Source organism: Accipiter gentilis, unplaced genomic scaffold (genome assembly GCF_929443795.1).
Source record: "Accipiter gentilis unplaced genomic scaffold, bAccGen1.1, whole genome shotgun sequence".
NCBI classification, from domain to species: domain Eukaryota; kingdom Metazoa; phylum Chordata; class Aves; order Accipitriformes; family Accipitridae; genus Astur; species Astur gentilis.
In genome coordinates this window covers 1,806,485-1,830,487 of record NW_026060824.1, presented here as the reverse complement: position 1 = coordinate 1,830,487, position 24,003 = coordinate 1,806,485, and the positions used below count along the sequence as shown (strand labels likewise).

Sequence of the window (24,003 nt, the reverse complement as noted above, 5' to 3'; positions counted from 1 at the left end):
CAGGACCCACTTTGTTTTATCTGAATGCAGCAGAAATGATGAGGATTTCTGAAGTGCAAGAATATTACCCAGTAATGCAAGAATATTACCTCTCAGGGGGAGAGCTGTAACCCCCCCCCCCCCCCTCAAACAATGCTTTGATTGTGTTTCTTAGACCTGGCAGTGCAGATGTTGACAAGCACTTTTACATTAGGAGTAGTTTCATCTGACCAATTCAAACACCAGAACTAACTGGCACCATTCCCAGAAAGCCACTGCTGCAGAGCAGGGCTGACTCTTTGGCAGCCAGTAGACAGAGGTCCTGCTAGTCATGGCACACCCAGCCAGCACCAACCAGAGCTCCATCCACACAGCTGAACAGAGATCTCGTTGAAATGGTAAAAATCTGGTGAACATGTATTATGAGAAATGGATTTGATTTTGGTCAGAGAATAATACCCTAACTTGTCACTGCCCTTGCCTCCCTGTTCAGTGCTCCACAGCCAGAGGCAGCAGATGTCCAACAGCAGCTCCATCACCCAGTTCCTCCTCCTGGCATTTGCAGACACACGGGAGCTGCAGCTCTTGCACTTCTGGCTCTTCCTGGGCATCTACCTGGCTGCCCTGTTGGCCAACGGCCTCATCATCACCACTGTAGCCTGTGACCACCGCCTCCACACCCCCATGAACTTCTTCCTCCTCAACCTCTCCCTCCTTGACCTGGGCTCCATCTCCACCACTGTCCCCAAAGCCATGGCCAACTCCCTCTGGGACAGCAGGGCCATCTCCTATGCAGGATGTGCTGCACAGCTCTTACTGTTTGTCTTTTTGATCTCAGCAGAGTATTTTCTTCTCACTGTCATGGCCTACGACCGCTACATCGCCATCTGCAAACCCCTGCACTACGGGACCCTCCTGGGCAGCAGAGCTTGTGTCCACATGGCAGCAGCTGCCTGGGGCAGTGGGTTCCTCTATGCTGTGCTGCACACTGCCAATACATTTTCACTACCCCTCTGCCGAGGCAATGCGGTGGACCAGTTTTTCTGTGAAATCCCCCAGATCCTCAAGCTTGCCTGCTCAGATGCCTACCTCAGGGAAGCTGGGGTACTTGTAGTTAGTGTCTCTTTTGGATTTGGGTGTTTTGTTTTCATTGTGCTGTCCTATGTGCAGATCTTCAGGGCTGTGCTGAGGATCCCCTCTGAGCAGGGACGGCACAAAGCCTTTTCCACCTGCCTCCCTCACCTCTCTGTGGTCTCATTGTTTGTAAGCACTGGAATAATTGCCTACCTGAAGCCCCCCTCCATCTCCTCCCCATCCCTGGACCTGGCGGTGGCAGTTCTGTACTCAGTGGTGCCTCCAACATTGAACCCCCTCATCTACAGCATGAGAAACCATGAGATCAAGGATGCCCTGAGAAAACTAATCACTGCATGTTTTTCCAAAGAAATAAACTGCCTCTTGTCTTCTGCATAACACTTATCTCATTATAGGCCCAGCCTTTCTTCTGGTTTCTTTTAAGGTGATTTCAGGGTTTGAATCTCATTTTTGTTTGCTCTTTTTGCTTTGTTTTACTTATTTGCATGCTTTCCACAAAGAAATGTCTGTCTTTCTCTGGTTTCTAATTCACAATATATCCAGGCTTTCTGTGACCTAGAGGCTGTGCAAATGAAGAGCTGTACTCTCTGTGAGTTTAACCAAAATAAAGGGCCCTGCAGTGACTTGTTTTTCTGAGATCCTCCCTCCAAGACCTGCTCTGCAGCTGCAGGGAGCAGTGCCTGTCTGCAGAGGGGAAGAAGAGTCCCGGCACAGCAGCACTGCCTGGGAGCACCAGCGCTTCGTCTTTCCCGAGCTGCTCTTTTCCCACTTCCCTGCTTTCCTTCTGAACCCTTTGGTTGGTGGAAGGCCTGAGTGCTCTTCAAGCATGGTTAGAGTCTTGCTGTGTGGCAGCCCTGTGGTCACAGGCAAGGACAGGCAGTAGGCACTTCTGTGTCAGAGTTGCCTTCCATTGCAGCATTTCCATCACACAAGGGGATCTCCTCAGGCCTTGTGCCATGCATGCCCCCCACCCCTGGGGCTCACCCCTCTCCACGCCCGAGGAGCTGCTGTGCCCTTCAGAGGGTCTGGGGCTGTGGGGTCAGTGCCCAGAGCTCTGCCACATCCTGTGATGGGCACAGCTGTGGGGCCATGCCAGACTGGGCTGCACTGGGCAGAGGGCAGGGGAGGTGGAGGGAGGTCAGAGGCAGTTGGAAGAGTTTAGGGGGAGCTGTGCTGTGCTGGAAAGAGCCCAGGAGAGAAAAATACCAGTGTATAACTCGTAGTGTGTGACCATGCAGGGCAAGGACTCACACCGGGGGTTTGTGGTGCAGAGGCAGGGCTTGTAGAAAGCATGGAAGACATGCAGGTGCAGGAGAGAGAAGGTCGGTCTGTGGCCTTGGTGGTGTGGACAGACAGGAAGGGTGGCTCAGGGTCTTTGTCACTCCCAGTGTCTCTCATTGGCCATTTCCAGCACTTGCTGGTCACCCCAACTTGACAGGTGAGCTTTGCTGCGAGGCCATCTCCATCTTCCTGCTGGTCCAAGGGCTGGTTTGGGGGAACGGACAGCCCTGTACAGCCTCTCTCCTTCTGAAGACATTGGAGCAGAGCTATCTGCAAAGCCCCATATGGGACAAGGCTGCAGCAGGGTGTGAGAGACTGTTTTGGCTGGTTGTCTCGACATTGCTGCTGCCTCAACATCCTGTTGTTGTGGGGCAGTACGCACAAGATGTCTCTGAAGAATCCGCCATATCCACGCCTACCGAGCTGTGCTTGCCCATGAGCAAGGTGAAGAAACCACTATGAGCACCTGGGCATGTGCCCATGGAGGGTCTCTGGGAGGCACATATGGTAATGAGTCCTGTGGAAATGGGTGGACTTATCAGAAATCATGGGGACTGGGACAATAAAAGAACTGCATATTCCCCCCTCAAAAAGCAGAAAAGTGGGGAGAGCTGAAGACCCGCGCCTGGAAGACATCTGAAGGACTGTAACACCTGAACATGAGGGAAAGACACCTGGCTGGCAGCAGCAGCAGAACTGAACCCTTTATCACCTTCATTGGGACCGACTCAGCAGGACGTTGCTGGCTTCTTGCTGGTAGTAACTAGTCTTGCTAGCTCTCTTCTGTTTTCTTGCTTAAGTCTGCCTCTTTTTCCTTTCTTCCTCCCTCTGTCCTATCACAGTTATCAGTTGTTATAGGAAATAAAACTTGGAAGGTTGTACAGCATCTGACCTTGTTTGTGTCTTAATATCGCTCTTGGGATCATTTAAGAACCCTCCCCGATATTGGATCGGGACACCTTTGTCTGATGACCTCATAGGCCACAAGGAGGAGATGGGTGGGAATGCTATGGTGAGGTCAGCTGTGCCTCAGGATCTCATGGGACAGCAGGAGGCACAAGGCTGGGAAGGTGGCTGGGAGGTCCCTTCTGTCCTTGGAGTTGATAGGCCAGCAGAAGGAACGTGGCTGGGAAAGGGACTGTGAGGTCACTTCTTTCTGAAGGAGCTGATAGGTCAGCCCTTGACTCATGGCTGGGATATGTGCTTTTACGCTCACATCTGCCAGTGTCTCCGGCAGGCCAACAGAAGCGTGTTGATTGGGAGAATCCCTTTCCCCCAGTACCTGGTAGGCCCATCTAGGACAAGGCCTCGGATATGGGTTCTCACACCTCTTCTGCCTGAGTACATGACGGGAGAGCAGCAGGCATGTGGCTTGGAAGATCACGGTGAGGTTACTTCTGGCTGCTCAGTTGACATGCCACAAGAAGGCTGATGGGTTGGGCTATCACTCCGACACCAATTATGTCAGAGAAGCTCATAGGCCAGTAGGAGGCACATGGCCATGAAGGTGAGTGTGAGGTCATTGGAATCTCCAATCTCTTGGGGTCATTGGCCATCAGCAGGCACATGGCTGGCATGTTGACTATGACATCACTTCTGCCTGAGAATCTGATAGCCAGCAGCAGGCACAGGACTCGGTGGTTGTTCTGTACCCGGAGGTTCTGGTTGCTTATGTCCCCAGTAAGAAAGGCACGCAGCCTCTGTGCAGTATCATTTGAAATGCCATTTAATACAGCAAACACTACAAACAGTGAATAAGGCCAACTGCATACAGAGCTGTATTAGGAGAGGGGTGGCCACCCAGGCAAGGGTGTTCTCATTCCTCAATGAGATGTGGCCACATCTGGACTAGTCTGTCCGAGTGGAGGGTTCTTCCCCAGTCTGGAGGAGCGGGGAAGAAGTGGAGTGGTCCCAGAGGACATCTGCCAGGGTGGGGCCTCTTTGGAGAGGCTGAGGGACTTGGGCTTCTTTCGCCTGGTGAAGCGGAGGCTCAGGGCACTATAGTGGTAGAGTGCACCGGCTTGAAGGGTGGCTTCAGAGATGATGGAGCTTTTCTTGGTAGTGGGAAGAGAAGGAAACCTACGCAAAGTGCAGCTTAGAAGGTTCAGACTGGATGTGGTGAGAAAGAAATGTCACTCAAAGGGTATCCATGTGGTGCAAGAGGTTACCCAGAGGGAGCCCAGATCAGCCCATGGCCTTGTGTTTCAAGGAAAATCCAGCCAGGCTGGAGAAACATCCGTGAAGGAACAGAAATGCTGGGGTGAGAGCTAGGTGGGAAAGCAAGATGGACATCAACAGCCTGAAGGGAAGGAGGTAAGGCATGGGGCAGGTTATGACAGCCTGCAGGAGAGATGGCCAAGTGCTCTGGCAAGGCTGAGAAGCCAAACAGGTCCAAGGGATTTGTCACCTTGGATTTGACAGTAGCTTCTGCCATGGAGGCCTACCAGGCAAAACTTGTTTTGAGGCTCTGGACTTAGTTTCTTCCTCACCCCTGCTTGGGTAATCTAGGATGTATTGTACAGTTTTCCTACACTTGGCATTGCTCACCCTCACACCCTGCTGCCCCCAGGAAGAGCGCTGACTCACCTGTGAGGGACAGGATCTGTCTTCCCAAGGCCTGCAGATCAGGGATTGGCCTTTCTGCTTCGTAAAACAAAGCAAATCTTTTCTCAGCATTGTAGCCACCTTCACAGTGCTTTTGCCTACCTGCAATCACAGCCTCCAAGTATCTGCTCTAACGAGTCCCTGGGGAGGCTTTGTCAGGAATGGCCCTCAGTGGGGCCCATTAATTCTTCAAGGTACTTTGCTTCTGACTTTGACTTCTTGAGAAGTTTCTTTCAGTCTACTCTCAGTAGCTGAGGTTCATGGACTCAGCCTCAAACACACCATGGGGCTCATTAAAATACAGAAAGCCCTAACGAGCCTTGTGTCTTCCTGCAATTATCTCCAAGTCTGCAAGACTTGTACAGCTAATTAGAAAAATTTCATAGTGTAGTTAAGGAGGAAGATTTCAAAGTGCACCTATACTTATGATTTACTTTATTTTTTTGTTAAGAAAAGCTTTTATTATTTTCGGTTTAGAGAAGAGGTGATAGAAGCATCCTCCAAGTGATAATGATCCAGAGTGTCTCCTCAGGAGGTCTGGACAGCTACAAAAAGCAGTCCCTTGAGGTCTGACACTGTATGGACACCCTTGCTCCTCACCTCTCAAACCTCAGCACTTCTGACATTGGCCACCTGGGGCTTACATCTCTGTTCCTTGCCTCAGACTTCTCCACTGGTCTCTACAGCTGGAGGTTACAGCTCCTTTGCACCATCTCCCCCCTGCTCTCCTTAGAGAACCGGCTGCACACAGGCCCAGAAGAATTTTTCCTATTTGCAAGCAAAGAAAAGATCATGATGAGGTTTCAAAAACAATAAGTCGCACTCCTCAACAACTTGGGAAGTACAAGCTGCCCCTAATGAGGCTGCCTTTCTACAAGGGATAGTCTTATGAGAAATGTTTGTGATGCATACGAAAAAGTTACATATAAACACAATTAAAGAATTGGCTAAAGAGACAATTAGACCCCTGGAAGACAGGCAAGCTTTTAACTCCCTGAAGCTCAAAGCAGCTGCATAGGGGAGAGGTATCTGAATGAACAAAGAGGAAGGGAAGGAGAGAAGTGGAGCATCATGGAAAGGGCCTTTGCCTAGGCAGTCTGCATCTGAAAAGATGACTTTCACAAATGGTCGTTTTGTCAGGACAGGTGCAACTACATGAAAGACTAGAGAAAATAAGTAGTCCGTAGGACAGGCAGAATAGTGTTAACGAAGTTACAGGGAAAGACTGATATTTCTTTGGAATGTCCTCTGTAAAGGGTCATGGAATTGGTAGGGGTGTCTTGAGATGGAAGACAAACCAATGTTGCGCCCATCTTCCAAAGAGACCAGAAGTACAACCCAGGGAACCACAGGCTGTACAAGGTCACTTTGACGAGGAGTGTGCCATTGAATGACTCCTCATGGGTGACATTTCTGGGCACCTAAAAAAGGAGAACATCAGCATGGACTTCCCAAGGGTAAATCAGGCCTTGCCAAGCTGATTGCCGTCATGATGAAGGAAGTGCATTTGTGCACGAGGGGAGCTCGGTGGATGTCGTTTACCTCCACTTCATCAAGACTTTTGGCACAGTCTCCCTCAATATTCTTCTGCTCAAGTTAGGACATTAAGGTCTGGATGGATAGACAAAGAGACGGGCAAAACACCAGTTGGATGATGAGGCTGAGAGCACAGTGGTGAACGGCCATACCCTACCTGGAGGACAGAGGGACATATTGGGGTATTGTGGGGCTGCACAGGGGACTCTCCTGGGTGCTGTGCAGTTTAACACCTGTGTCCATGACCCAGAGGAGGCAACTCTCACCACATTTGTTGATGGCACTATATTGGAAGGACCATTCCTGTACCTTGGGTTGCCATTCACGGGAACCTAAGAGGCAGAAGGACTGTCCTGTCAGGAACGTTGTGAGATACAAGAAAGACAAAGGCCAGATCCTGCACCTGGGATAGACTAACAGCCTGCAGTTTCAGGGGAAGGGGACTGCCTGGCTAGAGAGCATCTCTGAGGAAACAGCCCTGGTGGTGATACAGAAGACAAAACACGATCCAGCAGTGATCCACATGATCCAGGGCTACCTGGTACCAAAGTGGCCAGCAGTGTCCTGGAGAGTAGAAAGAGGAGCATCACCAAAAGAGTGAGGGAAAATATTGTCTCCCCTGCCCATCACTTGTCAAACCACCTGTACACCACTGTGTCCATTTTGGGGACTCTGGTTCAAGTGTCCCGGGCCTGGCTGGGGTGGGTTTCACTTTCTTCGTAGCAGCCCCTATGGTGTTATGTTTTGCATTGGTGCCTCAAACAGTGCTGATCACACACCAGTGTTTTAGCTGTTGCTGTATAGTGTTTGCACAGTGCCAATGTCTTCTCCGAACACAGCTCCATGATCATAGATCATTTCACATGTGATGGTTCTGCTCCACCAGTTCAATCATTGGCACCTGAAAACCACCCTTGCTTTTCCCTCCTCTTCCCCAAAAACCTGACCAAGTGATGACAAGAAAGAAGGAAGCAGAAAGGCCCCAGGCCTCCATGAATCAGCTGGGTTCTGGCACTTGGAGGGCCACAGAGTCCTTCCCTTGTGCAACCCATAGAGTCAAGGTGGGAAGTGAGCCTGCAAGTCTGAATCAACAAGGTCCATGGACAGGCAAGGCTGTGTCTATGGCTGTGTCTGGAGACCAGTAGCCCTACAGCATAGGTCAAGCTGGGGCTAAAACTCAGGCCTAGGCTTCAATCGTCTCTTGGGCCCATGGACAGAGGTGTGGGTGGAGGCCGCAGGTGATGCTGCTCAGGGCCCTGACACTGCCATCTTAGACCCCACCTGCCAGTGCCCTCAATAGGCCAAATTCTCATTCCCTGATGTGCAGGGTCTGCTCTCTTCTGCTCTTCTTCTTCCCATCCCTGGGGATCTGGAAGACCACAATTTCATGGTCACTATGGCCAAGGCTGACTCCAGCCTTCACATCCCTGACCAGCTCTTCCTCTTCTGGGAGTTGCAGGTCCAGGTGAGCATCAGACTGGATGGTCTATTCGGAAGCTGACTCACACAGAAGCTCCCACCTAAATCAGTTGCCTGTCCCATAGAGAGTCTCCACACTTATCTGAGCTGCCCTGACATCACAGAAGGAATCCCCCACTTCTCATCTCCTCTGTCAGTGTCTCCTGAGCATGTTGTGTCTCCATTTACCAAATAACCTATGGGAGCTGTCCTTCCTCACCTCAGCTCTTATTCCACTCATCTCACAGCTCTGCCATGGTATGCAGAGCTCCCCCTGTCCACACCCAAGGTGGTAGGCATTGACGCCCATTAGGACAGCCGCACCTCAGATGTGGCACCAGGGCCAAGGGCAGACTTGTAACAAGGAAGCCTTCCCCCAAGTGCTGGCAGCCCTTGTCTAGAAAGGCTTTGCTGCTCAGCAGAGGCATGCTGGAGTAGATGGCAGGTGGCAACATCATGATGAATGAGGTTCCCACAAAGAGCAAAAGCTGCAGTCCCCAATCCCAGAGAGAAACAGGCCTGGGCTGAGCAGCCCTGGCAGGAGAGGGGTTTGCAGTCCCAGGCAACTCTGCAGCACCATGGGACTTGTGCCAGAGGTGAAGGTCATCTTCAAGAAGGACAAGTCCCTCGGGGAGGACAGCTTGTGATCCAACTACAATGTGGACATCATGCTGGGGTTGACCACCTAGATAGCAGCTCCACAGAGGAGGACCTTGAGGACCCAGAGGACAAGCAGCTGAGCATGAGCGAGCAATGCACCCTCATGGCAAAGGCCAACAGCGTCCTGGGCTGCATTAGGAGAAGCATTGCTGGCAGATGGATGGAAGTGATCCTTCCTCTCTACTCAGCACTGCTGAGGCCACTGCTGGAGTGCTGTGTCAAGTGCTGGGCTGCCCAGAGCATCATACTTGTTGATCTACTCAAGCAAGTCCAGCAAAGGGCCACAGAGCTGGTTTACGGGACTGAAGCATCTTTCCTAGGAGGAAAGGCTGAGAGATGTGGGACTGTTCAGCCTGGAGAAGAAAAGGTTGAGGAGGATCTTATTAATGGGTATAAAATTCCATCTGAACCCAAGAAAAAACTATTTGACTGTGTGGGTGGTTTAACACTAGAACAGGCTGCCCGGAGAGTTTGAGAGTCCCCATCCATGGAGTTATTCCATACTCACCTAAATAAGGTGCTGAGCAATATACCCTAGCTGAGCCTTCCTCAGCTGAGGGGTTGAACCAGATGATCTCCAGAGGTCCCTTCCAATCTCAACATGTCTGTGATTCTCTGAGTATAAGGGAGAAAAGTAAGACAGAAAGGAATGAACACCACATAGCCTTGACTGCAAATATGGTGGGATCCCATGGAGAAGATCCATGCTGGAAAAGGGGACAAGTGTGAGGAGGAAGGAGCAACAGAATGGTTCTGTACTATCTGTTAACCCCCTCTTCACCATCCCCCATGCTCCTTTTGGAGTTGGGATGATGTCGTGGTTTAACCCCAGCCAGCAACTAAGTACCACGCAGCCAGTTACTCACTGCCCTCTCACCCAGTGGGATGGGGGAGAAAATCGGGAAAAGAAGTAAAACTCATGGGTTGAGATAAGAATGGTTTAATGGAACAGAAAAGAAGAAACCAATAATGATAATGATAACACTAATAAAATGACAACAGTAATAATAAAAGGATTGGAATGTACAAATCATGCAATTGCTCACCACTCACCGATCGACACCCAGTTAGTCCCCGAGAGGCGATTCCCCCCGCCCCCACTCCCCCCAGTTTGTATATTAGATGTGATGTCACATGGTGTGGAATTCAATGTTGGCCACTTGGGGCCAGCTGCCCTGCCTGTGTCCTGTGCCAACTTCCCATGCCCCTCCAGCTTTCTCGCTGGCTGGGCTTGAGAAGCTGAAAAATCCTTGACTTTAGTCTAAACACTACTGAGCAACAACTGAAAACATCAGTGTTATCAACATTCTTCACATACTAAATGCAACACATAACACTATACCAGCTACTAGCATGAAAATTAACTCTATCCTAGCCAAAACCAGGACAACACCACACTGAGGAGAGCAGACACTACACTGGAGGGCAGGGCTGCCATCTCAAAAGGACATAGACAGGCTGGAGGGATGGGCCAAAAGGAACCTCATGATATCCAATAAAGACAAATCCAAAGTCCATACCCCAAGGGGAACTAAGCCCCTGCAATGACAGAGGCCAGGGGCTGCATGCCTAGGTAGCAGCTCTGTGGGAAAGGCTCTAGTGGTCTTTGGGTTTCATTAGGCAAAAGATGAGCCATCAGCAAAGGTGGCCAACGGCATCCTGGGTGTATGAGAAGGAGCACAGACAGTGGAAGTGATTATCCCCCTCTGCTCAGCACATTTTAGAACAGATCCAGAATATTTGCCAAGGTTTTGACCCCACAATACCCGAGAGACATTGGTAAACTGGAGCCTGTTCAGTGGAAGGGCACCATGGTGGTCAGGGCAGGAGCACTTGGAATGTGAAAAGAAGCTAAAAGAGCTGGGCTTGTTTGGCCAGGAGGAAAGAAGATCTTGGGGGAACATGCAGCAGCATTGCACTGTTCCCAGGAAGACTGAGTCAGCCTCATGTCCATGGTACAAGACACAAGGACAAGAAGCAATGGGCTGAAACAAGAGAAGGTCAGGGTACATACAGGAAGAAACTTTTCCAACATGACAGTAGTCAAGTTCTGGAAGGCATTACCCAGAGGGCGTTTGCCAGCTCTATCCCAGAAAGTGACCAAGCCGTGTTTGGATGAAGCCCTGAGGAATCTGGTCTGACGCTGTCTTGGGCAGGAGGTTGGTCGAGAAACCTCCCAAGGTCGTTTCCAGCCTGAATGATGCTGTCCTTCCTTCCCCTTCATGTCTTCAAATGAGAGAAAGCTCCCAGGTTCTCCCTCACCACAGAAGTACTTCACATCAGGTGCAGGGCTGCTTCACAGGTGTCCCCAAACAGCCCTGACCACATCCTTTGCTTCCCTTTTCATTTCCCTTTGCCCAAGCTGTTCTCTCCTACCCTCCAAAAGAGTAGCCTGCCATGTTAATCCTTTCCCCATTGGCCCTGCATCTCTTGTTTTGTACGTTCTTATGGTACTTCTGAGATGGTTGCTGTAATGTTTATGACCATGGGTGCCGCTCAGTTAACCACGTCATTCTCTTTCTTTACCCGTAGTGTCCTGCAGTTCCCCATATCGCTATCTTGCCAGAGGCATTGGCCCACAAATCTTAAATGTTGACACATTGGAATTTCTGTCCAGAGGCACTTTCACACCCTTGTGGCTTTGGCCAACAGAGACCTCCTGAAGTTTTTCAAGGGGAAGGGGGCAAGGTCTGCACTGGGAGCAGAATAAACCCCATGATGTTTCAGCCAACCTGACCCTGGAACTGGTGATACCCCACCTTTTGCTGGGAGGCTGGACCAGAATCCCAGCACTCCCTTTCCCAATAAACTTTCCATAAGCCTGTGCCTTGCAGTGTGTCCCAGGAGAAAGAATTCAGCTGGAGGTGGGGGTCTCTACAGCAGAGGGGCATAGGAGAACTCAGGGTGGAATGGTCCTGTACTCAGGAGGTCTCAAGTTCTACCTTGGATTCCAAGCAGGGCCAGCCGGCTCTCAGGTCCAAGCAGATTGCTCCATGAACGTCAGCATCCCTGTACAGAGTCTGCACATGGGCCGGGCATCGCAGCCACCATTACGGAAGTGGAGACAAGTAATTTGACCAGCTCCTTGAACCCAGGAATCGGTATGCCGTGCCTCCTGAGATTCCTGGGAACAGCTATGCTTTCTGTGCAGAGGAGCGTGAGTCCTCTTTTGGTCTCCTGGGCAGTCTCCTGGCAAATGCGGTGCTTCAGGCTGTGAAGAGAATCCAAAGAATCTTTTTGACTAGGTTAGTTTCATTCTACATGTTGAGATGCAGGACAGATGAAAGGAGCTCAGAGCTTCCAGGGTCTCTGCTGCACAACTTGGACTTCAGAGACTGGAAATGACAGTAACAGTCTTGTGTTAGTGTACACCACAGGGCAATGTTGGCTTCCTTTGAGCATTTGCAATAATCTGAGATCTGTCCCTCTGCCACCTTTGACTAAAAAGAAACACCTCCCCTCTTCTATCTCCCTCTCCTCACAAAACAGGGAGAAAAGATGTGAGGCAGGGATAATTTAAAGGGCAATGCTGTCTAAGAAGTGTAACATGTAAATGACAACAAAGAGGTAGCCATGAGAGAAAACCCACTGCTTTAAGAACTCATGCCAGAGCCTAACTATCGAGAACTTATGGATCTTTTGTCATGTCAAGATGAATGTTGGGAGTGAAATGAAAGTGCTTTAATTAATCATAATGAAGAATAAGGAATTGCCTTACAGCAATGTGCTGTTACTGTTCTTGGTGATAGTACTAGTAATTCCACAACATCCTTGAGAGCTTCTTTATTTTTCTCATTTCCAAAGCTCAGCCTACTCTGAACATCCAAGGACTCCCTCAAATCTCTGCAGCCCAAATCTCTCCAACCTTCTCTCATCCACACTCTTTTACCCCAGGACACTTCTCACCATCACTTCAATACACTGCCCAGTCTCTATTTTGCAGCTAGGTGAAGTCAGGGTATGCCCTTGCAAAGCCTTCCCTTCAAAAGTCTTTCCTACGTGCTAATCCCACTGGTGTCACCTTATGCTGTGTACCGCTCCTTCCTCCTTCTGCAAAGCTCCATTGGGTGGGCAGTTTTCCTCTTTCTGTCATACCCATTCACCTTCACAATCTTTTTGTATTGTATGCATATCAAATATTGTCTCAGGAGACACATTTATCCCCTCCCAGCATCAGCCATTTCCAATTGCAGGCTGAGATATTTCCCCTCTTGGAGCAGACATTGTGCAAAGCTGCTCCATATGTGGAAACACACTTCAGTGCTGCATAGGAATTTGGGCTAAAAACCCCCACCGGGCTAGTTTTTCAAAGAGACCGTTTCAGAGTGGCAAAGCTGATTTTGTACATAAATGCTTGTGCTGGTTTTGGCTGGGAGAGAGTTCATTTTCTCCATGGACGCTTGTGTGGGACCGTGTTTTGGATTTGTGCTGAAAACAGCGTTGATAACACAGGGATGGTTTAGTTACTGCTGAGCAGAGCTTGCACAATGTCAAGGCCTTTTCTGCTTCTCACACTGCTCTGCCAGCCAGTAGGCTGGGGATGCACAAGACATTGGGAGGGGACACAGCTGGCACAGCTGACCCCAACTCACTAGGAGATATCCCAGACCGTATGACATCATGCTCAGCAAAACAAACTGGCAGAGGAAGTAAGGGGTGGGCAGAGTGTTGCAGTGATGGCGTTTGTCTTCCTAAGTAACTGTTCTGTGTGATGGAGCTCTGCTTTCCTGGAGATGGGTGAACACCTGCCTGCTAATAGGAAGGAGTGAATCAATTCCTTCTTTTACTTTGATTGTGTGCCCAGCTTTTTCTTTATCTATTTAACTGCCTTTAACTCAACCCACCAGTTTTCCTACTTTTCCTCTTCCAATTCTCTCCCCCACCTCACTGCTGGGGACTGAGCGAGTAACTCAGCAGTGCTTAGTTGCTTGTTGGTGTTAAACCATGACAAACAGATACTCCACAGCTCTCTGGGACACTATTCCAGTGCTGGACTGTCCCCCTGGAGATTTTTTATTATTATTCTTTATGTCAAGATAGTCAAGCATTACACAACTCAGTGCAAGACATCATAGCAGGAGAAGAAGACCTTCATGTCTTTTAACTTTTTTTAGCTGATTGCACGCAGGGACACTGTAGATAGTCCATGGGGTCTAGCAAGTGATTTCTCAAACCTGAAGGTAGTCATCTCTTCATCGGTTGTGTCACCCTCTGGGCTTCGTTGACTACAGACCATGCTTTGACTGTTTCCCTTTAATATTACATAGGTCAGACACAGCTTGAAGTAGCTATTTGCATTGAAATACTTAGGGGCACTGAAGATACTCTAGAGTACTAAGATATCATGGTGGGGCAGGATCTAACAGGAATGCCTCAGGACACCTTTCCCCTTCTTGAGGAGGATTAAAGCCAGGCTGGACATGTAGTTTTCTTTGAGCAAATATGGGATGCCTTTGTTCAGGCAACCACGTACCCCAGTGGAACATCTGGGACTATATTTCACATACTCTGTAGTATCACTTTGTCCGTAAGAGTCTCTTCAAGGCAATCCTCACTTCCTTATTCCTCAGGCTATAGATGAGAGGGTTAAATGTGGGGGTCACAATTGTGTAAAGCAGGGCCAGGTATTTGTCAGCATCTACAGAATCCCTCGACCGTCGCTTTAAATAGGTGACTGTGGCTGAGCCGTAGAAGAGCATCACCACCCCGAGGTGCGAAGAGCAGGTGGAGAAGGTTTTGTGCCTGCCCAGAGCTGAAGGTATTTTCAGAATTGCCCTGATAATTTGAATGTAAGAAATAACTATTAAGGAGAAGGGAAGGATGGCAAATACCAGGATGATGGTGTACAGCATCACTTGGTGCCAGAAAGTGTCAGCACAGGCCAGTTCCAGCAGAGGGGGAACATCACAGAAAAAGTGGTGAAGGTCATGGGACGCACAGAAGGGCAAAGTGAACACCTGGTAGGTCTGTCCGACTTGCACCGGAATGACAGCTATCCATGACCCCACCACCAGTCTGATGCAGAGACCCCTGCTCATGATGAGGGTATAGTGCAGGGGGTCACATATGGCTGTGTAGCGGTCGTAGGCCATGGCAGCCAGGAGAAGGCATTCGATGCTGCCCAACAAAACCAGGAAATACAGCTGGGCAGCACAGCCAAGGAAGGAGATCCGGCCATCTTCCATCAGGAAACCCACCAGCATTTTTGGCAGAGTGACTGACGTGTAGCAGACCTCCAGGAAGGACAAGTTCCTCAGGAAGAAATACATGGGGCTGTGGAGGCTTGAGTCCACCACTGTGATGAGAGCAATCAGGCTGTTCCCTGTGAGGACCACAAGGTAGATGACCAGGAATACTGCGAAGCACAGGCCCTGCAAGCTGGAGTGGCCAGAAAATCCCAGAAGAATGAATCCAGATCCAACAGTGTGATTCTCCAAGCCTTTTCTTTGGGACATTTTCTCTATACAGAGCAATTCAAACAACAGGCTCTTAGAGGATGCTGATGGCCTGTCCACCATCACACATACTGTCAAGCCTAGAGAAAGACTACAAACATCCACATACAGGTGATTGCAGGGTTAGGCGAGCTTGACCAAGATTGGCATGAATGTTTGCAAACCCAACATGGGTTGCTCGCTGCAGGGAGGTTTGTAAAGAGAGGAGAGAACAGAATCCTTGACCCTGAATGACTGGGTTTTGTCATCTGCAGAAAAGAAACTTGACTTTCTTTTTCAGAGAATAGATTACCTGGTGACAGATGAGAAAAAAGGCAGAAAAGGGATAAATACTAGCCACTTCAGCAACAGTCTTGCTTACACTGCTTGTCCGGATCTTGTAAGAGCCGCTTTTACTGTAAGACAATTAAGAAGAAATAGGGTGCAAAGGAGGAAAGGGAGGAAAAGGGGAAGACAGAGCGAGGCAAGACATGACTTGATTCTTAGACGTTAGTGAGAGAGATCAGTCCCAGCTCTCCTCTCACATGTAAGAGCTCACCCCCTGATGCTGTGTCCACACACAAAGATCTGGGAGACTTTCTAAGACCCGAAGCATTAATTTCTACATGGTGAAGGGTGAATCCCATCAGAAGTAAACCAAGCTGCTATCTGCCAGTGAATCCAGTGACGCTGGGGCATGCATGGGACATTTTAACAAGACAGGTAAGCAGCAGTTTACGCATAAATCACAAGCTTTCAGCGCTCTAAGAGACATTTTTATGCAAGCAATCAAATAGTTTCATGCAGTTTTCAGTAATACAGAGAAGAAAGTGATCAAAAGTGGGTGATGGCCTCACGGTACCCCATTTTCCTGAACAGGTCAGGCTTTTATAACTTCTTAATGTGTCCTGAATAATTCTGCATTCTTAAACTTGCTGCTCTGTCACTTGGGTTTCTGAAGAGCTTAAAATCCAGCTGAGGGCCCTTTCACTCTGATCCCAAGCTTGCAATGCTTCCCAGTCCCCTGCAAGCCCTCGTAGGGGCAGAGCAATGCTCTTGCTGCCTGGGGAACTGAGCCTTCCCTTTGCATTTCCCACCTTCCAAGAGCATAAAGACTTCTTGCTGGACACACTTGAAGGATGTGAACTACAAGCAAGCAGGACCGCACTAGCAGGTCGCTTGTTAGGATGAAGTGAATCAAGCCGAAAAATGTTTAAGAATCTTGGTCTGACATGGGGAAGTAATATCTTCTTCCAGGCAGAGGACTGAGGATGCTGGCTGTGTCTCTCCAGCTATCACTAACACCCTTTGAGAAGTCTTCTTAAACCCAGATGCATTAATGGTGAGAACAACAGGTCAGAAAAAAAATGTGATAAAAGCATTCAGATTAGCCAAGTGAAAATTGCAGGGCAGTTTTCTCACAAGAAAAACCGGAATTCACAAAAACACGTGGTCCTAATAGTTTGATTCTTTTTTCCAAGGTTTTCCTGCCTTTTTCCTGTGAGTTTTATCTATCTCCTAAAGGTGCCATTCAACATTTACAAGTTAACATCAGGGTCTGCGTGAGGCAAAAGTCACCACGATTGTTTCCTAATCTACCTACTTATTCATACACATGTACAGAAAAATGAAATACTTTTATTTTCTGAAAAAAACCCTGTGACTTACCCACATTTATTTTAAATTAATGCTTTAACTCAAAGCTACCACTTACATGCAGATTATCCACATACCAGCATTTCCTGCTTGTTTCACAATGTTCTCAAGCATACAGCCTATTCTTTTTAATGCCCAGATGTGCCAGTGCTACCCAAGATCACCGGTAGAGCACAGTTCAGGCTGGCTTTGCTGACGGGAAAATACCAGAGTACTTCCTACGTGGTGACTATCTCACGGGCAGCATTTCTTAAAGCTGAAAGAAGCTCAGCCAAGCTGGATAGATGCCTGCAGCTGCTTCTGGTGCTGTCTGTGCTGCCACACCACCTCCGTATTCCAGGGCATGCCAAAAGGGATTTACCGTTGTCAGGAGCTAAGAGGCAGGAACACGGTCGTCAGTCCATGATGCTGCAGGAGGCAGTGCTTACCTTTTTTCACTCCTTCTTTCCCCAGGAAACCACCTGGGTATGGTTCTCCGGACACCTCTCTGTCACTCTCACCTGGTTATAAGACAGTTAGTAAGCAGCCTCAGGAGAGAAGGTGGGGACTCTGGTGATGCCAGTGCTCCTCCCTGGATGCCCACAGCACCATGAATGATTTGAGAAAGACTGTCAGAAGCATGGGTGTTAGCCTGACTAGCAACTTCCAGCAGAAGTATAGGTCTTTAAACAGTAGAAAAACTGAGGCATGAGGTTTAGCTGCTCAAAGGACAGGTGCCAAACTTGTGGAAGGAAAACCAAACCAAACAAAAAAGGCAAGCAGAAAATAAGCCTATTCAACCTGTGCTTAACTTCTCTGTGCGGCAATAGAAAAGTCCCCTTGTTACCGAAAAACTCGGAATAAAGAACTTATCAACACCAATTTAGTGCAGATAAGCAGACACTTCTTTATTGACGGCCGGGTGCGCGGGTGAGTCCTCTCACGAACCACGCACACCGAACTCCAAAACCATACACCTTATATTGTACTTATTCATTCATATTCATTATATTTCCAAGAAATCATTAGCCTTCATTAGCATATATTAATGTCCTTTACACATGCGCATTGAAGGTCTCTGGTGGTCTTCTAGAGTCCTCTGGTGGTCTTTCATAGTCTTCCTCACTTGTCCGCTTCTTGACCTTCTCCAGGTGATTCTGCGCAGTTGGATCCTTGGTAAATCACTAACTAACTATTATTGGCAAATTAGTACAGGTCACTTTATTCGACCTTTATCAATTCCATTAATTTGTAATTTTGACATCTTCTCCATTCTTCTAGTTTGTTATTCTATACTCCCTCTGACACACACTACATCACTAGTTTGCTATACTATACTCCTGCTGACAAACACTACATCACCAGTTTGCTATAATCTACTCCTACTGACAAACACTATGTCAAAATCATTCTTAAATCTCAAGCTTGTCAGCTAAGTTCTCAATGTTCCTTCTAAATGATTCTGACCAATTCCTTCGGCCTTGGTATCAGGTTATACAAAGGGTTTCACAGCAGCCGTCGGTTATTAATCAAATGTGCAAAATGCAATAGAGGTATCTTCGCTAAACTGTTTCTTATCATTTTACTATTTTTATCATACATCAGTTATTCTAACCACTATCAAATCAGTAAAAATTAAAGTTACCAACCAATCAATAACAAATCAATAACTTAATCAATGATCAATCAGTAACACCCTCTGTACCTCCACCTCCCCGGGTCACATGTTATCCTCAAGGTGGAGGTGGCCCTGAGAGCTTGAACTCTGTTCTACGGACCAAAGTGAAGACGGTCATCAAGAACATGGACAAAGGGTAACGAACTAAATTTGAGATGGGCCACGAGAGACATTTTTCTCTGATGCAGCTAAATCTGCTTCTGAAGAGGAGCGCGCTAAGCTCCCTGGGTATTTAGTGCTGAGAGAGAAAAGTGAGATTTCTGATTGCCAGCTAACAGAAACTTCTCCATAAGGAGATTCAAATGGTAATTAGCAGGTCCAGTGAGTCATTTAGCTCCTTTTTTCTGCAGAGGAGGATGACACTGTTGATTAGTTTTAGCCTCCTTTCAGTTCATTCTGTTATTTTGGGTACGTCTCTTGAAAATCAGCCCACGGCCTTTCTTCCACCAAGATTCTGCCCCTCTAATGACGGGAGAAGGGAGTGTTCCTTGGAGATTTCCCCTGTGTGGGGACACTGTGACCACAGATGAACTCCCTAGCTCTCGCTGTGGCTGGTCAGCACAATTTTGTCACACATTTAAGCTGTGACCTAATCTGCAGAGGGGAAACTAGCTGTAGGAAGCTGGCTTCCTAAGGAAGAAACATCCTTTTTTTTCTGGTGTTCATGCTTGCATGTGTACGTAGAGAAGCCATGTGGGCCTTCCAGAGTCAGGGTGCCACTAGCAAGTGCTCCTCCGTTACTGCTCCCTGCAGACACTGTACAGGAGAGCCCTATACAGTTGATTTGTTGGTCTCATAAAACTCAATACTTTGTTGGGCACAAGAAGCCTCTCTCACTTCACGGACAGCTTGAAGCTTCATCACAAGCAGATCCCATCACAGGTGGCCTCACCTAGGCCTTCAAGATTTCTCTGCCTCCTCCTCCATAGCATCAGATACTTTTTTTTTTACTCCCTAGCACTCAGTGCTGGTACCGCATGAGAAGGGAAGGTGCTGGGAGCAGCGGCTGTAGCGGTGGAGCTGTTAGCGAAGGGGCTGAGAGGTTCCTAGCAGCCAAAGTCCACCTCGAAACACAACCTCAAGAGCACTGAGACTGTTTCCAGCCAGACTGACCTTTTCCTGGTGATGGATCTGTCTGCAGGGATTATACAAAGCCCACGTGCGATCCCAGAATTCTTCGTGGGGCAGAAGGGAATGAAGTCCACGCACACACACCACGGTGCAAATGCGCACAGCCCTACTTGTGCAAGTCCCAACACACTGTCCACACCACACGTGCGTGCACACGTATGGATATCTCACAGTTCTCATTCAAAAGACATTGGTCTATAGCAACCAAAATTAATAATAAGGAAAAAAAGCAGTCCCGTCAAAACTCCTTGCAAGATGACAGCTATGGAGGGCGTCAGCTCTTTTTTCAAAACTAAGATGGCAGAGCAGAGCCTTTTCTGAAGAGCTCGCACCCCACCAGGCAGTCCCTTCTGTCACTGCAGGGGCTTCATCCACCCCAGGGCATGATTTTAGGTTTGGCCTTCTTGGCCCCTTGGGATGGCAGTGCTACCCTCTGATGTAGTATCTGCTCCCCTCAATATTATTGGTGAAAGTCAGTCACTGGTAAGACCTGAGGTCATTGATTCAAAGACGTGCTTGGGCTACTTAAGAAAGACTCTGTCCACTTGTCGTGGTTTAACCCCAGCCAGCAACTAAGCACCACGCAGCCGCTCACTCACTCCCCCTCATCCCATTGGATGAGGGAGAAAATCAGGGAAAAGAAGCAAAAATAATGGGTTGAGATAAGAATGGTTTCATATAACAGAAATGAAGAAACTAATAATGATACCACTAGTAAAATGACAGCAGTAATGATAAAAGGATTGGAATGTACAAATGATGCACCACCCACCGATCGACGCCCACTTAGTCCCAGTGTGGCGATCCTCCCACCCTCAGACCCCCAGTTTATACACTAGATGTGACATCACATACCCTGTTTTCCAGTTTGGGTCGGCTGCCCTGGCTGTGTCCTGTGCCAACTTCTTGTGCCCCTCCAGCTTTCTCGCTGGCTGAGCATCAGAAGCTGAAAAATGCTTGACTTTAGACTAAACATTATTTAGCAACAACTGAAAACATCACCGTTATCCACATTCTTCTCAAACTGAACTCAAATCATAACACTGTACCAGCTACTAGGAAGACAACTTTATCCCACCTGAACCGAGGACAGTCATTAACATGATAGTAATAACAAAACTCGGTGGGATGGGGTTGAGAATCAGAAGGGTATAAATGAGAAAGAAACTCATGGGTTGACATAAAAACAGTTTAAGAATTGAAAAGAATTACTTTTTTAAAAAATTTTAAGGAAAAGAAAGAAAACCAACAGAGAGAGGGAAATAAAACACAAGAAAAACAAGCAATGCAAATTAAAACAATTGCTCACCAGCAACGGACAGATGCTCAGCCAGTCCCTGAGAAGGGTCCCCCTATCACTTTACCCCCCCAAGTTTTATTGCTGAGCACGTCGTCATATGGTATGGAATATCCCTTTGGTTAGTTGGGGTCAGCTGTCCCAACTGCGTCCCCTCCCAACTTTCTTGCTGGTGGGGTGGTGTGAGGAGTAGAAAAGGCCTTGACGCTGTGTAAGCACTGCTTAGCAGCAGCCCTGTGTTATCAACACTATTTTCAGCACAAATCCAAAACATGGCCCCATAGAAACTACTGCAAAGAAATTTAAGTATCGCAGCCAAAACTAGGACAGTAAAGCATTTTGGATTTCATACAATTTGCAAAAGTGCCTGAGCAGTTTAATGTTATGTTGAAGGACGGTACTTACAACGTCATTCGAAGAAGGTGAAGACAAAGAAGATGAAGACGGCAAAAATACTCAAACGCGTTAGACTTTGGCAGCAGAAACATGTCATTTACAGTTTATATGAATGGTTTTCCTTCAATGTATTGTTCTTGTCAAAGATTCACAGATGTTTTGCTATTTTCATATTGGAATTTAGGGATTTTAACATAAAGCCCTCCACTGAAATGTAAAAACAGTGACCAGTGTATCCTGGAAAGAAGTGTAATTGCGTAGACTGGATAGATTTACACTTGCAGTTTACAGTTCTACTTAAAAAGCAGGTGTGTGTTTTTTCACCTGGGCTGTGCAGTGATAAAAAAAACACAAACACAAAAATACACCCCTGGAAAGTCCTCTGAAATTAGAGGTGGGTGAGACATATCACATTTTCTGCTTTCTTCCGCTATCGTGCTTTCTCTTAAACTTGTTTGTGTCACTATCATAAATTCCTTGCTTAGTTGTCGTGGTTTCAGCCCGGCCGGTAACAAAGGACCACGCAGCCGCTCGCTCACTCCTCCGCCCCCCTCCGGTGGGATGGGGAGGAGACGGAGGAGAGAAAAGGAAAAGAAACTGGAACCTCGAGGGTTGAGATAAAGGCAGTTTACTGGGACAAACACAAAAGAGATTACAACAACAACAACGGCACTAATGAAAAAAAGTATACAAAAAGAGTGATGCACAGTGCAACTGCTCACCACCCGGGACCCGACGCTCCGCCACTTCCCCCACCGAAAAACAGAGAGCACCCCCCGGCCCGCTCCCCATTTATATACTGGGCAGGATGTCACATGGTATGGAATAGCTCCTTGGCTAGTTCAGGTCAGCTGCCCCGGCTATGCCCCCACCTCCCAGGTTCCTGTAAAAATTAACTCTATCCCAGCTGAACCGAGGACATTATCCACCCCTTATTCTATACCATCTACATCATGCCCAGATCTTACTTTTTTTATTTTTTTTCCAATCAACCACTACAACTTTCCTTGTCTTATATATAAGTATATGGACTCCACCCCCTGACCTCGCACACACACACACGGTGTTCCTTTAGCCTATGGGCTATCCCTCTAATGTGTCCATCAATTTTGGGGCTCTATCTGTTGTAACAGTTCTTCAGGATAAGAGAGAGATGGTGTGAGATGTTGGGTTGTTGTACGCTGCCTCTGGAACTTGTGGCTAGTACATTTGGTGCAACTCATGCCCCTGGTCTGCAGGTCGAAGATGTTGATCTTGAGGAAATTGGTGGGTGCCAGTTCAAGTTCTATCGCTGTTGTACTTGGCTCAGTTTCAAAAGTCCATCCTGTAGTCATTTGGATAATTCTCACAATAATACCCTTGATATGGCATATAGACACTATAGATCTAATGACATGCATTGGCAGGTTATTTAGCAGTTAAATATCATACAGCCCAATTCACTGGCTATTCTCTCCCAAAATCAAATCTCCCTGAGGTACACATCGAACCTCCCCATCCTTCTGCATCACCCACCAGGTGTACCCAGGTCCTTGAGCAAAAACAACCCCTTGAATGGGTTTGCTTCTGCTTGAGGGAGGACTAACCCAGACTGTCTTTCCTAACATACTCCTCATGCGCACTACAGGGACTTTATCCCCTTCTACAGTATGTGGATCTCTTGGTTGGGCGGGGCCAGCCCGATTGGCGGATCCTCTAGTATTAACTAACCAGGTGGCTTTTGTTAAATGTGTATCCCAATGCTTGAAAGTTCCACCCCCCATCGCTCTCAATGTAGTTTTCAGCAGTCCATTGTACCGTTCAATTTTTCCGGAGGCTGGTGCGTGATAAGGGATGTGATACACCCACTCAATGCCATGTTCTTTGGCCCAGGTGTCTACGAGGTTGTTTCGGAAGTGAGTCCCGTTGTCCGACTCGATTCTTTCTGGGGTGCCGTGTTGCCATAAAATTTTCTCTTCAAGGCCCAGGATAGTGTTCTGGGCAGTGGCATGGGACACAGGGTATGTTTCCAGCCACCCAGTGGTTGCTTCCACCATTGTAAGCACATGGCACTTGCCTTGGCGTGTTCGTGGGAGTGTGATATAGTCAATCTGCCAGGCCTCCCACTGTTTATATTTCAGCCATCGTCCTCCATGTGACAGGGGTTTTTGCCGCTTGGCTTGCTTAATTGCAGCACATGTTTCACATTCATGGATGACCTGTGAGATAGTGTCCATGGTCAAGTCCACCCCTCGATCTCGAGCCCATCTATATGTTGCATCTCTTCCCTGATGGCCTGAGGTATCGTGGGCCCACTGAGCCATAAATAGCTCACCTCTACGTTGCCAGTCCAGGTCCACCTGAGACACTTCAATCTTGGCGGCCTGATCTGCCTGGTGGTTGTTTTGATGTTCTTCAGTGGCTCGACTCTTGGGTACATGAGCATCTACGTGACGTACTTTTACCACTAGCTTCTCTATCCGAACAGCGATATCTTGCCACAGTGCGGCAGCCCAGATGGGTTTACCTCTGCGCTGCCAGTTGCCCTTCTTCCATTGCTGTAGCCACCCCCATAGGGCATTTGCCACCATCCACGAGTCAGTATAGAGATAGAGCACTGGCCACTTTTCTCTTTCAGCAATGTCTAACGCTAGCTGGATGGCTTTCACCTCTGCAAACTGACTCGATTCACCTTCTCCTTCAGCAGTTTCTGCGACTAGTCGTGTAGGACTCCATACAGCAGCCTTCCACCTTCGATGTTTTCCCACAATGCGACAGGACCCATCAGTGAACAGGGCATATTGCCTCTCATTTTCTGGCAGTTTATTATACAGCGGGGC

The 24,003-nt window shown here is 48.1% G+C and overlaps 2 protein-coding genes across 2 annotated transcripts; one reads left to right on the top strand and one right to left on the bottom strand.

Annotated features, from left to right (window-relative positions):
* Positions 1-495: 495 nt before the first annotated feature.
* Positions 496-1,398, top strand: LOC126036812 (olfactory receptor 14C36-like; the record flags this gene model as incomplete). Its single annotated transcript, XM_049797024.1, has 1 exon — positions 496-1,398. A coding segment is annotated over exon 1 (903 nt), but the record flags the coding sequence as incomplete, so codon positions are not given.
* A 12,731-nt stretch (positions 1,399-14,129) lies between these two features.
* On the bottom strand, positions 14,130-15,068 carry LOC126036869 (olfactory receptor 10AG1-like). Its single transcript, XM_049797082.1, has one exon. It carries the CDS (start codon positions 15,066-15,068, stop codon positions 14,130-14,132), a length of 939 nt encoding a protein of 312 aa, XP_049653039.1.
* Between the last annotated feature and the right edge of the window lie 8,935 nt (positions 15,069-24,003).

What these genes read in the sequence shown, in the direction of transcription:
- LOC126036869 (XM_049797082.1), bottom strand. Translation starts at nt 15,068, where the DNA reads ATGTCCCAAAGAAAAGGCTTGGAGAATCACACTGTTGGATCTGGATTC.